Source organism: Helobdella robusta (genome assembly GCF_000326865.2).
Source record: "Helobdella robusta unplaced genomic scaffold HELROscaffold_31, whole genome shotgun sequence".
Taxonomy (NCBI): Eukaryota; Metazoa; Annelida; class Clitellata; order Rhynchobdellida; family Glossiphoniidae; genus Helobdella; species Helobdella robusta.
Genome location: NW_008704544.1, coordinates 2031302 through 2047164, shown reverse-complemented (window position 1 = coordinate 2047164; position 15863 = coordinate 2031302). Strand labels below are relative to the sequence as shown.

The window sequence follows — 15863 nt, the reverse complement described above, 5'->3', positions numbered from 1 at the left end:
ATACCACACATACGCACAACACACACATGAAGGGCCTACTGACGAATCAGGCTACAACTTGAACGCAGACACGCTGATGATTGGTGGACTGAAGACACCCATCCAATCATTACCTCCTCAGGCTCTATCCTCACTTACAGGTATTTTCTTTGTTTCTAAATTTTTGAGTAACTCTTACCAACACGTTATTACTGAATGGCCCCATTTGTTGAAGTGTCATAATTTCTAAAGACCGTCAGCGCTGTTTCACTTTGACCGGTATCGAATTCAAAGGCAACTCCTACTTTGCATAGGCATAAGTTGTATGAAGTAGTTGAGTTCGGAAATGAACTATAAACTTTCAACTTGAAAGTTTTTTAAATTTTGAATTTTTCAAATTTAATTATCTTACGAAGAGATAAAATAAATAATTTTGATATGTTTTAATATTGGAATAAGTCGTGAAAATATTTTGTTGAATATTAATTGATTGTAGGATGTTTTGAGGCGCCACGATTTGTTAGTTACAGCATTGCCTCTGAACCTGCCTCCCTGCTGACCTATGACTCGCAAGGGGTCAAGGAGTCAAGGTCATTTGTGGGTTTATTGACGATTGTGTTAATTTTATTTTGCTAATGTACTTTGCATGTTGGATTTCATAAATTTTCACATTGAGCCGTTTTAACTCATAGATCTTGATTGTACGAACGTTTAAAAATAAAAAACTACACAACGCACACACACACACACACACACACGAACACACACGAACACAAAAACACATACATACACACACACGCACGCATTAAACCTTACTTCTACGCAGAGATGTAATACTAGGCTCCTGCCAGCCGAACCTGACGTGTCAATCGCAATGCCCAGCTCCAACGCAGTTCTGCAACTTCAACTGCCAATGTTCACCTGGCTACTATCCACAGTCCAACAATCCTCTCTACTGCCTGAACATCAACGACTGCAATCCCAATCCGTGCATGAATGGAGGCATGTGCATGGACCTCGTTCTGGAATACACCTGTAACTGTCCACCGCAATTTAAAGGTGGATTGTTCACAATTGTTTTAACTGGAGTTTATTTTAACAAATTTTAATGTTTTATAATTTTATTTTAAATCAAAAATTTGACGCTAGATTTTTACATTTATTCAAAATTATTTTTAATGAATAAAATCAATATTTTATGCCAGGTAAAAACTGCACGGATCTAAGTTATTGCTACTCGGCACCATGCATGAACTCAGGTTCCTGCCTGGAGTCAGTGACGGGTTTTGCATGTACTTGTTTACCAACGTTCACTGGACCTACCTGTTCCCAGGATGTTGGTACGTTCACTTCGGTTTGTTTCTTGTATCGCACATTCAGTTTTTCAGTAATTCAAAACTTTAACAAAACGTTGCAATGAACAGTAACATAATTTTATCCTTAAACTACCACAAACCATTGACATTTGTGTTCGCAATCAATCCTACCAGATGAATGTGTAACATCCAACCCATGTCAGAACGGCGGTTCGTGTTTGAATACGTACGGTGGGTACTCGTGCAGATGTACCAGCGGCTACTCCGGCTCAACATGCGCCCAGGATGTTGACGAATGCTCCACTTATCGGCCTTGTATGAACGGCGGCATTTGTAGCAACACCATCGGATCGTTCACGTGTGCTTGTCAGAATGGATGGACGGGTGCCTTGCTTGTTTTTTTATCTGTTTTTCGGTAATGCTAACTAAGCCAGTTTATTTATTCTCCAATCATACTGGGTCGTCTAATTAGTAATACTTAATGAATGCTGCATTTGATGGCAGGTCCCCTGTGTGACGTAGACGTCAATGAATGCAACTCATCGCCGTGCATGAACGGAGGAACGTGCTACAACTACATTGGATAGTGGGCACTATTTTGATTCTAATTATTTTGTTAACAGTTGTAGATTTGTTTTGTACCATGTCGGTCCTATTCATTGGAAATGTTGATCATTTCTTTACGGTTTCGTAAACTTTGCATACAAAAATTTGAAGATAAAAAATTAAACTTGTATAAATGTCAAACTAACTAAAAATAAACTTGAAATTCGAACTGACAACAGCTTCTCATGTTACTGTGCCTCCGGATTCAGTGGAGGCAGATGTGAGACGAACGTGGACGAATGCTCGTCGAATCCATGTCGAAACGGGGGCACGTGCACTGACGCGGTCAACGGGTACAGGTGCACTTGTGCCCCCGGTTACACTGGACTCTATTGTTCTGACGATATCGGTACATATTATTCCTGTTCATTCCTAAGTTATTTCATGTAACCGTATTTTTAAAATTTATTTACAACGCTTCTTTCTTTCTTTTTATATCAAAATATAAATTTTAAAATATTCATGCAAATTTTTTGTTAGTGACGTTAACCGATAATTGTTAACTCTTAGATGAGTGTTCATCTCAGCCATGCAAGAATGGAGCTAGGTGTTCGAATGATGTCAACAGATTCACATGCATCTGCAGTGCTGGCTATACAGGTGATTTCTTACTTTCTTTATTACACAAAATTAACAATGGTAACATTTTATTATTAATTTATTATCTAATTTTTCCTTCATTCAACTCATCCATTTGTTTTTATTTGTAGGAACATTTTGTGAGCAGGAAATAAATGAATGCCTCTCCTTCCCGTGTGTAAATGGCGGAGTGTGTACAGATCGTGTTGGCTTCTTCACCTGTACATGTCTGACTGGATGGACAGGTGAGTGTTTGTGTGTCTGTGTTTGTCTGTCTGCGTATGTCTGCACGGTTGCTGCTTGTCTGTACTTTAGTGTATGTGTTTGACTGTGTTGACGTGTGTGCGTGTGTGACTGTATCGATTTGCAAAATTATTTTGTTCTAGGTTTGATGTTCAGTTAATTAAACTGTTTCCAGTGAGAAGTGTTATTTAAACGTACAAGAAAATCTTTTTTTTCATCAACTAAACCGACTTTTTATTAATTTCAGTCATCCCTCTTTATAATTTAATATAACCACAACCCACTCAACACAAACAGCAACTCACAGCTACCACCACTTCATGGTCATCATCATCATCATCATCATCATCACCACCACCACCACCACCACCACCATCATCATCATTATCATCGTCATCATCATCATCATCATCATCACCGCCATCATCACCATCATCATCATCATCGAAGGTGCCACATGTAGTCAAGACGTCAACGAATGCTCGAACAGTCCATGCCGTAACGCCGGCACGTGCTCGAACACTCCAGGCAGCTTCACTTGCGCCTGTCCCATCGGCTACGTTGGCTCTCTCTGCGAAACTTTGGTTGACCAGTGTATTTCAAGGCCCTGCCAGAATGGAGCCGCCTGTGTCAATGGTGTCAATCAGTACACTTGCAACTGTCTTGCAGGCTTTCAAGGAGTCAACTGTGAACAGGTTATAAGTAAGTAAGATGAATGCTGCCTTGTTATTGGATATATTTATAGTTCCATCATAATGATAATCATCATTATCATTACTCTTTCGTCAGACCAGTGCCTGAACAATCCGTGTAAGAATGGCGGGACATGTCAGAGCCAGGCAGGAAGGTTCACCTGCAGCTGTCCAGGTGGCTTCATTGGCAGCACCTGCGAAATCGAAGTTAACGAATGCCAGTCGAATCCGTGCCTGAATGGCGGATCGTGCTTTGATCGAGTGAACTCGTATTCGTGCATTTGTCTGCCTGGCATCGTGGGAACTAACTGTGAGATCAACACCAATGAGTGCTTGTCCAATCCATGCCAGAATGCTGGGTCTTGTGTTGATGGCATCAATTCTTACAGGTTCGTTTTCAAATCGTCAATTTTGTTGTTGGTTTTGTTTGAAAGTTATCAAGTTTATTACAAATTGATGAAAGCTCTTGATGAATTGAACGATTCAATTCAAATTTGTACTCAATGCAGATGCAACTGCCAGCCAGGCTGGATTGGAAGCAACTGCGAACTAGACATCAACGAATGCTCTTCAAATCCCTGCCGGAATGGGGGCCAGTGTGATAATCTGCTGAACATGTTCAGTTGTAGGTGTGCCCTGGGATTCACTGGTTTGTTATTCTTCTGTTTCTTATCAGTTTGAGGAAAATATTTTCAATTTACTTACGCTTTTATTTTGGTTGATTTACAATTTAGTGTTAAGATTCGATTACATTTAATATAATACTTAAAATAAAATAAACTGCACATTTTAGTTAGAAAAATTTATAACGCAACACCAACAAACTCTTAGGAATCTTCTGCGAACAGAACATAAATGATTGCCTCTCCAACCGATGTATGAACGGTGCTACGTGCGTAGATGGCATTGGTGCTTACTCGTGCACTTGTGTTTCCGGTTGGACCGGTCAGTTTTGTGACCAGGTTGGTAACGATGCAGGTGAGGAGAGATAATCTTCATCACCAACATTATGGTCACCATTTTCATCATCATTTCATCTTCGTCATCATCTTCGTCATCATCTTCGTCGTCATCGCCACTCAGGACGTGAATGAATGCGCTTCGAATCCGTGTCAGTATGGAGCCAGCTGCAGCAACAACTTCAATTTCTTCACTTGCACGTGCGCACCAGGTTACAGAGGAGTCACGTGCTCGGAAGATGTTGACGAGTGTGCCACCAATGTTTGCAGGAATGCCATCTCATGCCAGAATACCTTTGGCTCTTATAACTGCGTTTGTCAGCAAGGTTCTTTCAGCTTTTATATTTTATTCATTTGCATTAATTTCATCGATGTAAATTTTTTGAGTGTGGCAAAAATAATTTGTCTGATAGCTGATTTATTGAAGTTTAAAGATTTAGAAAATTTTTTTTCTAAATCTTTTCTTACTACTTGGCAAAAGATCATGCCATCGTACGTGTCCAGTTAACGTGTACAGGTACACCAAGCTATAAAAAAATGTGAACCCGGGCAAGCATGTGAATGCACCAAAATATGTGAACACCGCACGCACGCACACAAACAAACATACACGCACACACAAACAAACACGCACACACAAAACACCTACACACAAAATACACACGAAACAAGGTTACATTGGAAAGAACTGCGATTCACTGGCAAATGCCTGCTCCAGCAATCCATGTTACTTCGGAGGGACCTGTCAGAATGTTGGAAGTGGATACACGTGCATCTGCGCCTCTGATTACATGGGAAGTAGGTCGGTTGCACGAGACAACAACATCTCCAATAATTACTTAATTTTTTTCAATTCCGATTTTTTTAACAATTATTTTCGATAGTTTTATTTAGTACGTAGTAAAAAAGTTAAAACGTTATAATATATTATTGATATTTTAAACATTTTTTCTTAAAGTTTATACTTAAACATTTTTCAAACGATTATCTAATACGAAATGTACTGTCTGTAGCGTATACAATATAATTTTCGCATGGTTGAACCTTCATATGATTGAAGATGTAAACTTCATGTAATTATATTCCATGTGTAACTCAATAAAGATGCGAGGCTGTGATCAGGCAATGTTTGTTCACCTACCCGTGTCCATCCGATAAGTCTGTCTGCACGAATAAGCCGGCAGGTCTATGCATGTTTCCCATATTAATATCTGTTATTTATTTCTTTCAGTTTAACAGCTTGTGTTTATTTGTTTCATTTTAAATTTTCCTATCGGTTTGGTGCAATTTTGTGGTGGCTAAGTTACCTTCTCATTGCCAGCAAATATTTTTCATTTTTAAAGATATCGTTCTTATCATCTATCGTAATGAAAAAAGCGCTACATAAAGGATATTGATTTTTTTGAATGACTACGTAACAGTTACGTCATATTACTGCGAGCAGGTGGTTACACGTGTTTCTGCAAACCAGGATACGGTGGGACAAACTGCAACGACAACATCAACGAATGTTCATCCAATCCTTGTTTCAATGGCGGGACTTGCTGGGATTTCATCAACGGATACAATTGCTCGTGTCTGCCGGGTTAGTAGTCTCTGCACTGCACGTTGTAACTTTTTAATTCACTTATAAAATATTCAACAGATTAAATAACTAGACAAACAATCAAAATATCAATTATCCAATCAACTGTCCAACCAACTGTCCAACCAACTGACCAATCAACTGACCAACCAACCGACCAAACCAAACAACGGACCATTCAATCAGGTTACACAGGCGACTCTTGCAGAATTGACGTTGACGAGTGTGCTAGTCAGCCTTGCAAGAATGGAGGGATGTGCACCCAGCCACGCATCAACATGTACGCTTGCGTGTGTTCTCCAGGCTACACCGGAGTCAACTGCGAGGTCCTGGTCAACAACTGCGCAAGCAATCCTTGTCCGGTTTGGCAGATTTGCGTCAACAGCGTCAATGCTTACAAGTTCGTATTCCAAAGTTTATAAATTTATGAGTTTGAGTGTTTAATTTTAATTCAAAATTTTCAGAGCAACTGCTAATTTTTAACTTTTTTATTCTTACGAGAGTAAATGACGAAACTTTCAACAGTTGCCAGTGTCCAGCTGGTTTCACCGGCTTTCAGTGCAACGAAAGGATCGACAAATGTTACAGTCAGCCGTGCAAGAACGGAGGAACATGCTCCATGCAACAGTCCGGATCTTTCCAATGTCAGTGTTCGTTCCCATTCAGTGGGACCACGTGTGAGCTCAGTACGGATGCCTGCCTTCCCAATCCGTGTCTCCACTACGGCACGTGTATCAGAGATTCCAACGCTACTCCGAGTAGATACAGATGCATTTGCAACGCTGGGTTTATCGGTTTGTTATCTTAGCGAATAAAAACTAAGTTACCCTAATTTGTATTTTTTTTAAATATATTATAATGACATTTCACTGTTACAACATCAAACTTGAGAAAATTAATTAAATTTTGAGTTGTTCATACGATTGCGTACATCATAGCCATAACAACACACACACACACACACGTAAGCAAAACAAATTTTCAATATGACTCGCTTACTTACCTGACTGACCGACCAGGTGAACGTTGTCAGGGTGACGTGTATGCCTGCCTCTCCAACCCCTGTCAGAACGGGGCTACATGCGTCGAATGGACAAACGGGACAAACGGCTACTCGTGCACCTGCACCCCCAACTACTCCGGCAACCTCTGCAACGTGCCCTACTCCAACAACACTGCCCCCAGGACCACCCCACTGCCCGTGCTCTCCTGTCTCAGTTTCCCGTGCACCAACGGTGGAACCTGCTTCCCTATCAATAACATCGGTTAGGGATTTGCACATTAACGTTTCAGAAATGTTAAACTTATAATTTTTTTTTTATTTTGTCAAATAAACTGGCAAGTGGCGTAGGGGTTAAAAGTATCAGAGTAACTTATTTTGATTACAAAGAGATTATAGGCCAAAAATTTGCACGGGTTAATACATGCTTCTCGTATTTTATTTGGTTTACAACCTATAACATAACCATTACCACATGCCAACTTGGAAACAACAACACCACAGCACATGCACCACAACAACACAGCATACAGCTGCACGTGTCCAACTGGATGGAGCGGATTGAGATGTGAAGCAAACATCAATGAATGCCTGCCAAACAATCCTTGCAATAACAACTTTGAATGCACGGATACTCCCGGTTCTTTTGAGTGCAAATGTTTGAACGGGTGGTCTGGCAAGACCTGTAGTACCCCACCGACCGGAGCCTGCATGTACAATCCCTGTCCCGGCCAGCTATGCGTTAATCTGGACAATGGCGCGTACGCGTGTTGTCCATTAGGTCAGTGTGATGATGATGAATGCTGCTGATTGTGATGGAATTATGATGTTAAATTAGGATGTTGAGTTATGATGTTGAATTGTGATGTTGAATTATGATGTTGAATTATGATGTTGAATTATGATGTTGAATTATGATGTTGAATTATGATGAAGTTCAACAATTTTGCGTTTTTTTTGATGACATTGTTGTACGCCTACACCATAAGTTAACAAACAATTTGAACGGTGAATCGGTATGATGCTAAATGAAATTTTAATTTGTGATAAAAGCGTATTATGGAGTTGTACCAATTTATAAATTTTAAACATTTTTTCGGAAGGAACTCTATTCTGCCCTAACCCATGCAATCCCAGCCCCTGCCAGAACAAAGGCGTATGCTCGCCAACATCCGTCACTACTTACATCTGCAATTGTCCCACTGGAACTTCGGGAGCCAAGTATGAAAATTTCATCAACTTTCTCATGGCGTGCATATTTTGCTTTAAGCAGAGTTTTATAAAAATGCTTAAATTTTCATCTTGGCTATTACGTTCAAAAAGTATTTCACGAAATTCATTAAATTATGATAGAATAGTAGTTTAACTCACCAGCAACCAATCAAACCCTGGCGCAGATGCGAAATAATATTGATGGCGACATTTGGAGGAAACAGTTACGTACAGATTCCTCAAGACAAGTTAGCAGCAGCACTCACCTACAAGTCACCGACACGCAAGAAAAGACAAGTGCAGCCACTACCGCAGCAGCAACCATCTGCTGGCAACATCACAAGTCTCAGCATCACATTCGTCACTACAATCGGCGATGGAATTATTTTGTTCGCACTTGGGGTTGGAAAAAATTTTTTTGAACATTATATTTTTTATTTTCTTAGTAAATTTATGTTTTATTGCTCACTTGAACTAACATTCCTCCCCACAAAACAGTCTTCGCTGAATGACAGACAGGAATTTTTACTGATTGAATTCTACAAGAACCAGTTACTAGTGTCAGCAGGCTTTCCAACAGAAACCATCAAACACTCCATACCACTTACATTCTCCCTAACTTCACGACAACAAATTGAAATCGATGTAGCGGTTCAGTTTGGCACCTTTCAAGTCAACTTAACACCATGTTTGGAGGTTTTGTGTTTTTCCAGTAAAACAACGGCCAGCTCTAGCTTGATGTTGGGCGGTCCGTTGTTTGTGGGAGGGGTGCCTCAGTGGACGCCTTTTATGAGGAGTAAGGCCAAATCGAGGAATAATTTCATCGGGTGCTTAGGGGTAGTTTTTCGTTTTTACATTTTATCATTATAAAATATTTTGTTTGGATTTGCATTTGTTAAAACTTTAAAAATTTAAAAATTTACTCTCTATAGCAACGCCTCAATATTTTTTCTGCATACTTCAAACTTTGTAACCAAATAAACTTCCAAAAGGCATTGACAGCGAACAACTTACCGATCAGCATTTTAACATTAGCACAGCCAATTGTGATGGCACCGATGATGTTGTTGGCTGGGAATGCAACGGAGAAACCCATTCCTGGCTGTTCGGTTTCCGACGTCTGCCAGCCTAATCCCTGCCTCAACGGAGGTACACGTATTGGATGATGATTGTATATCTAATTAGTGGTTGATGATAGTATATCTAATTAATTGGTGATGGTAGTATATTTAATTAATGGTTGACGATAGTATATGTATCTAATTAATGAATGATGATAGTATATCTTAATGGATGATTACAGTATACATCTAATTACTGATAGTAACATTCGATATATCGAGCTATTTATTTAATTTGTTTCTAATTTCTTGTTCATTGATTCATAATTTAATGTGTTTATGACAATCAAACGCTACTTTTCGATTAAATTGTTAAGGTCATTGAAAATTTATGAAAAGCAGGATTTCCCAAAACATACCCATTTGAAAATTAGTCAAAAATATAGCAACATATATCACATAAATACACACCACACACATAAACACATACACACACACACACAAACAAACACACACAAATAAGCACACAAGCAAGCAAGCAAACACACACACACACACACATACACTCCAGCAAAATGTATCGACCAATGGAACACGTACTCATGCGCGTGTAGTCCTTCGCACGTGGGAACGAACTGTGAGAGACAATCAACCATACACTTGCCTGGTCCCGCCACTTTCAGATATCCATACAATCCAAATGATACCAGTAGCAGTATTGGTAGCATCACGTTTCTTGTCACCTCAAATACGAGCTCTGGGTTTATCCTATATACGGTAGTGTCTATTTGAAAATGCTTTCATTCGTTTTTTCAGCAAAATGTATTTTATACCATTTATTCATTTGGTGATGTTTATTGAATTTTTCTTTGATCCCATTTAGATATTATTTTTTTAAAAAGTCCATCTTATGAGATAGCGATTGGTATATGATATTGACAAAATTGATTTTGTTCGTTTATATGTATATATTCAAGCAGTGTCTATAGACAAGTCATGATAAATTTGATGAAAGTAATCAATAAATCATTTAATAAGGATTAATAAATGCTTCCTTATAATATAACAGACAAATTATTTCGCTATTAATCAAATGTAATGTTGAGTATCAAATTAAAAATTATCAAATTACTCATAAATAGTTGATGGCAACTCCAATAGCACTCTACCTACAAGACTGGAAGCTGAAGCTGCTGTTGTGGATGCCTGCTAGAGACCTAACATCGACAGCCAGTAACGTCAACATGAGTGATGGCAGATGGTATAAAGTTAATATCTTCATTAGTGGAAAAACTCTAGGATTCAGTGGTTTGTTGTAGTTTGTCGTTGTTCGTTGTAGTTTGTTGTGGTTCGTTGTAGTTTGTCGTGGTCTGTCTTAGTTTGTTTTGGCTCGTTGTGGTTTGTTGTAGTTTGTTGTTTTTTTGTTGTTTTTATTTTGCGTTTAATGGTTTTGTTGTTGCTGTTCCTATTGTTTTAAGAACGTTATTAAAATTTTACGCCGGTTTTTGGCGGTTTCGCTGTAATTTTTTTTATAATTAAAAGTGAATTAATTAGCCATTAAAAATTTTTTTTATCAAACTGAATCCACCCAAGTTACAAATAAGACTAACCACTAACAACCACCAAAATCCACCCAAGTTACAAATAAAACTAACCACTAACAACCACCAAACAGTCTACGACTCAGCGAGTAGTGTGCTGCTACACACGGAGCAACTCCAGACTGCAGACACTGAACCAGCTATCACTCGAGGTGACAGCATCATCATTGGCTCACTGTCGCAGAACAATAGCACTGATGCTTGGAGGAACAAGCTTCCGTTCATCCCCGCTAGGTTTGGTTTGTTTTTGTTTTTATCACATGTCTTCAGATTTCTCCTGCCGTTAAAGTTGGCGATGCTAAATTCAGTCATGGCTTCTAATGGTTTTTCAGTTTCATACATTTCTTTTCCATTTTCAATGCTTTAGTATTATGTAGTACGATCTGATGCAAAAAAAATGTTGTATCATTGAAGCAGCATGATAGGTTGCATCAGGAACCTCTCAATGAACTTCTACGATGTCGACCTCTCCAAGTCGCAGATCGCCATTGAGGATGTCAACCTGAAGAATATGACGCAGCGATGTCCGAGAGAAGAGTTTTGCAATGCGGCAAACACGTGTTTGAATGGAGGATCTTGCATGTCGGATTGGCGGGGACGCACCTGTCTTTGTTATTCCAGTTATACTGGGTTCAACTGCTCGCAGGGTCAGGCCATTTCTCCGCATTAAATTTTTTCATATACATAATTTTTAAAATTCAGTTATTAGTTTTTTATTACATTAAAATATTTATTAAAATTAAAGTTAACCGTTTAAAAATTATAGTTGAACCAAATTAAATTAAACGGTTGTTTCAAGATGATAATTTGAATGCAAACTAAAAAATTCAAAACGTACAAAACTTGAAACAAAAACTGCCCAACAACAAAAAAAAGAAACATTTTTATTTGATAACATTTTGCAGCGGCAGAAGTGACGTACGACGGGACGACGGCCTCAACGAACATCCTCATAGATGCATCTCAATTTTCATTCGGCGATGAAATAAAATTCGAGATGCGAACGCGCCAAACGGACGCCGTGTGCATCATGTTCATCCAGTTCTACTCACTTACACAGTCACCGTCGTCACAATTCTGCGTTGGCATGAACAATGGAATCATGTTTCTAAGGATGAAGAATGACATTGGGACAGGTCAGAGTTCAATTATATTTTCTCAAAGATCTTGACTATTTTTTTCTATTTTTTGTATTTGCTACCTTTAACTGTAATCACATTTTATAATATTTACAAACATGATATGTAAAATTTCGACCAATGTACCATTCAGAGCAGACCATTCCACTGAACTTCAAATTGAACACCGGTGTTTGGATGAGTGTTGACCTCAAAATCTTTGACACCTGGGCCAACATCACAGTCACTAACAGCCAACTGCCACAACTACCACCACAGCCACAAAGCGTCACAATGAACATGATGCTGACATCGGCTTCAAGAAGCAACAACATCGCCATCACTCTGGCTACAGATCCGACAAAAAGTTACTTAGTTATTTTCTTAATTTGTAATCATTAGATACAAATTTTTCTATTTTTTAAAAAATAAACTTAATTTGTTAATTTTCTTCTGCTATGATATTAAAGCTATCAAATCTAATATTGAATTTATCAAAATATTTATTTTATGAAACACGATTTTAATTTTATTTTTGAAATTTCAACAAAGCCAACAAAATATAATTCCATAAAGATTTTAATTTTCACCATCATTAACGTCACACGTACACGCCCCACCAGACAGCAGCAGCAGCCCGTCATACAAAGGATGCCTGAGGAGTGTCCAGTTCAGTGGCGACTCGTACTCCATTCCACTGCAGCCGGATGCTACAAAAATCTCTGAAGGTCTCTTGAAGATAACAAATCAAGGATCAGTCCGTGTGGGGTGTGTGAGCGATGATGTCTGTTCATCCAACCCGTGCGGTAACACCAGCATATGCAACGACGAGTGGGATTCGTTCACGTGCACCTGCAAGAATGGCTGGATAGGTACTAATTGTAACACCCTCTCAACCAATTGTTCCAGCCATATGTGCACAAACCAGGCCAGCTGCATTGAAAAGGCCGACAAAAGTGGTTATACTTGCCAGTGTCCTTTCGGTTATGCTGGAAATTATTGCGAGTTGGTTGCTGTCTCGTGCAATTCAAGTCCCTGCCAAAATTTTGGTTCATGTCAAGTGTTACAGAATGGGAGTTATGCATGTAACTGTTTGATAGGCTGGACTGGCTCAATGTGTGAAGTGAATATTCAGGAATGCGCCAGCAATCCGTGTTATGTGGGATCAAGCTGCATCGATCAGATCGGTTCCTATCAATGTGAATGCGTGCCAGGGAGATCTGGAGTGAATTGTGAAATTGTAAACGCCTGCAGTTCTTATCCATGTTTGAATAACGGTCTTTGTACGGAAGTTTCGCCAAGTTTGTTCTCATGCCAATGCATGCAGTATTATTCTGGATTGAGATGTGAGATTGCTTCTCCGTGCATGAACAATCCCTGTCAGAATGGTGGGACGTGCACGGACAACAACGGGAGAGCACAATGCAAATGTCTCTCCCCGTTCGAGGGAGACACGTGCATGTCTGTCAGTCCGTGCAGTCAAAATTTTTGTCTCAATGGTGGGATATGTGATCTGGAGTCCCAAGATGGGAAGACTAATTATAGGCTAGTTATGTGTAACTTGCTAGTTCAAATTTGTTTCAATCGCGCCTGACAATCTTTTGTTTAGAATTTATGATTTTGTTTGTTTTTTGCTGTGAACAATATATTAAGGAATGTTAAATATAAAGTTGAAATAAATGATTAAGAAATAACAAAACTTTAACAAAACTCTATTTACTTCACAACACAAACCGGTAACAATTAAAACGACGAATGAATGAACCGCTCAGATGCTCGTGTCCGGCCGACAGATACGGACGCCATTGCGACTTCTTCAACTCCTGCTCCAGCACACCATGCCTCGCCACTAGGAACTGCTCACTAATTGATCCATCGTACACTTGCCCATGTACAATCAACAGTGGCAACAGCAGGTGTGAAACCTTTGCAACTCCGTGTCCTTCAACTTCCAACATTTGTTCCAACCAGGGATCTTGCTACATAAATGCATCCTCCTTGTCATCCTACTGCGTTTGTTCGCCCGGATTCTCAGGTGTAAGCTGTAATGTTGTTGTGGATCCATGCTCATCGAATCCATGTTTGAATGGGGGCCAGTGCAAAGGTGTGGATAGAAAGGTCGACCCAACTGGACGCACCTGCTTTTGTACGGTTGGATTCGTCGGAGAGACGTGTCAGTTGAGTGTGCAATCCGTCTGTGCTAGTAACCCTTGCCAGTTTAATTCCATTTGTTCGGGATTGTACGATCCCGTGGCAAAAAATTTATCGTATAACTGCACGTGCGGACAGTACTTGGAAGGAATGAATTGTGGGAATTGTACATATTGTTTGAATGGTGGCAAGTGTTACGTTGAAGCTGGTCAGTTGAAATGTAGCTGTTCATCTGCTGGTAAGTTTGGAGTGAGGTGCAATGAAACTGATCCGTGTGCTTCTGCTCCATGCCCGGCTGGAAGTACGTTTTTGTTTGTTGTTCATGTTTCAATACGTTTCTGTTGAATATGTGTTGTATTCTGTTGCATACTTGGTTTTGTTTCTGCATTGTGTGCACTCTTTGAAAACTTTGTTAACGCGTACGTGCTGGTCTGAGGGATTTTAGTTTTCCATTTGAGCATATGCATGCTGTTTAAGATTTCAATCACAAAATATTTCTCCAACATAATAACTTGAAATTTTAAATTGTTTTGTAACATCTCACAAACGTTCCATCTTCCCCAAGGTATATGCCAGTCATCAGCTGATGGTCGTTATGCTTGCTCCAACAATGTACCATTGGCAGGTGCGTGTGCGTGCATCATCACCCTTTTCTGTTTATTCATTAATATTAAACTTTTTTTTACTTTTTAAACTTATTAAATATTGAATTAATTCTGACACTTTTTTGAACACCCACTCAAATTCATCAGGGTAACGGGCCCAGGGCCCGAATGTCGGCTTAATAGTTGGTCTTTCTGTTGGCTTTCCCCTTTTTTTTTTTGGCCTTCTTTGCTGTTTCTTATTTCTACCAGAGGGAACAAAGTTTCAAAGGTAATTACAAGCCGACCGAAGTTGAGCGGGATGTTACAGTTCGGAGGCCGTACCCATTACAAAATAACAAACCGATTGAAGTCGGGCTGATATAATTGGTTGAAGTGAATTTAGATTAAATTTGATTTAGAAGTTGCATTTGATATAAATTTCTACTAGACCACACTGGTCTAAATTGCTGTTAAAATGATGTTTAAAAACTGATTATAACGATATATTACAGAGAAAAAGTATAATGATGATGGAATCTTAACTGATGAAGTCTGCTACTGAATTTCGATGTGAAAAAGTGATACACACATAGATAGTTGTCCACACATTCGTTTGTGAAAGTTTAAGATGAAGAAAAGTTGTCTGTCTTAATGTTATATGGAAAAATAAATTGAAAAAATACTTCTTCACTATTAAAGGTATTAAATGATCGATTTTGTTTAGATTGTACGTTCGACTGTACATTTTAATTTTTAGAATTTATGAAATTTAATGTTTTTACTAATTTTTTTGTTCTTATGTCTGTAAGTTTTCAATGTTATATAAATACAATTCATTTCACCGTTTTAGAAAAATTTGTTACTTTCATTCAATTGGATCTTTATATAGGTTTTTTATTTTCATACAGTTACACATAAAAACATACATAGACATGCAAACACACACACACCACGTACACACACCACGCGCACACACACACACAAACATATTATTCACTTAAATATTTATCTACTTATATATGTAAATGTATAAGTGAATTTCACTCTGAATATGTGTATATGAATACGTGTGTGTACATTTATGTATGTATGTATGTATGTATGTATGTATGTATGTATGTATGTATGTATGTATGTATGTATGTATGTATGTATGTATGTATGTATGTATGTATGT

At 38.7% G+C, this 15863-nt stretch overlaps 3 protein-coding genes across 3 annotated transcripts in view; all 3 read left to right on the top strand.

Moving 5' to 3' along the window:
* Positions 1-2138: 2138 nt before the first annotated feature.
* HELRODRAFT_124458 (hypothetical protein) lies at positions 2139-4633 on the top strand (the record flags this gene model as incomplete). Its single annotated transcript, XM_009022422.1, has 5 exons — positions 2139-2250; positions 3513-3804; positions 3925-4064; positions 4247-4377; positions 4499-4633. Coding segments are annotated over 5 exons (810 nt in total), but the record flags the coding sequence as incomplete, so codon positions are not given.
* Positions 4634-6497: 1864 nt separating this feature from the next.
* Positions 6498-13545, top strand: HELRODRAFT_81865 (hypothetical protein; the record flags this gene model as incomplete). Its single annotated transcript, XM_009022421.1, has 4 exons — positions 6498-6753; positions 6979-7224; positions 7486-7644; positions 12710-13545. Coding segments are annotated over 4 exons (1497 nt in total), but the record flags the coding sequence as incomplete, so codon positions are not given.
* A 161-nt stretch (positions 13546-13706) lies between these two features.
* The window catches only part of HELRODRAFT_192336 (hypothetical protein), a gene marked incomplete at both ends in the record, with an annotated part of 4585 nt that continues 2428 nt past the window's right edge, over positions 13707-15863 (top strand). Inside the window, 2 exons of the mRNA XM_009022420.1 lie at positions 13707-14403; positions 14668-14727. Coding sequence (XP_009020668.1) covers positions 13707-14403; positions 14668-14727 — 757 coding nt within the window. The remainder of the gene's footprint in view (positions 14404-14667; positions 14728-15863) is intronic.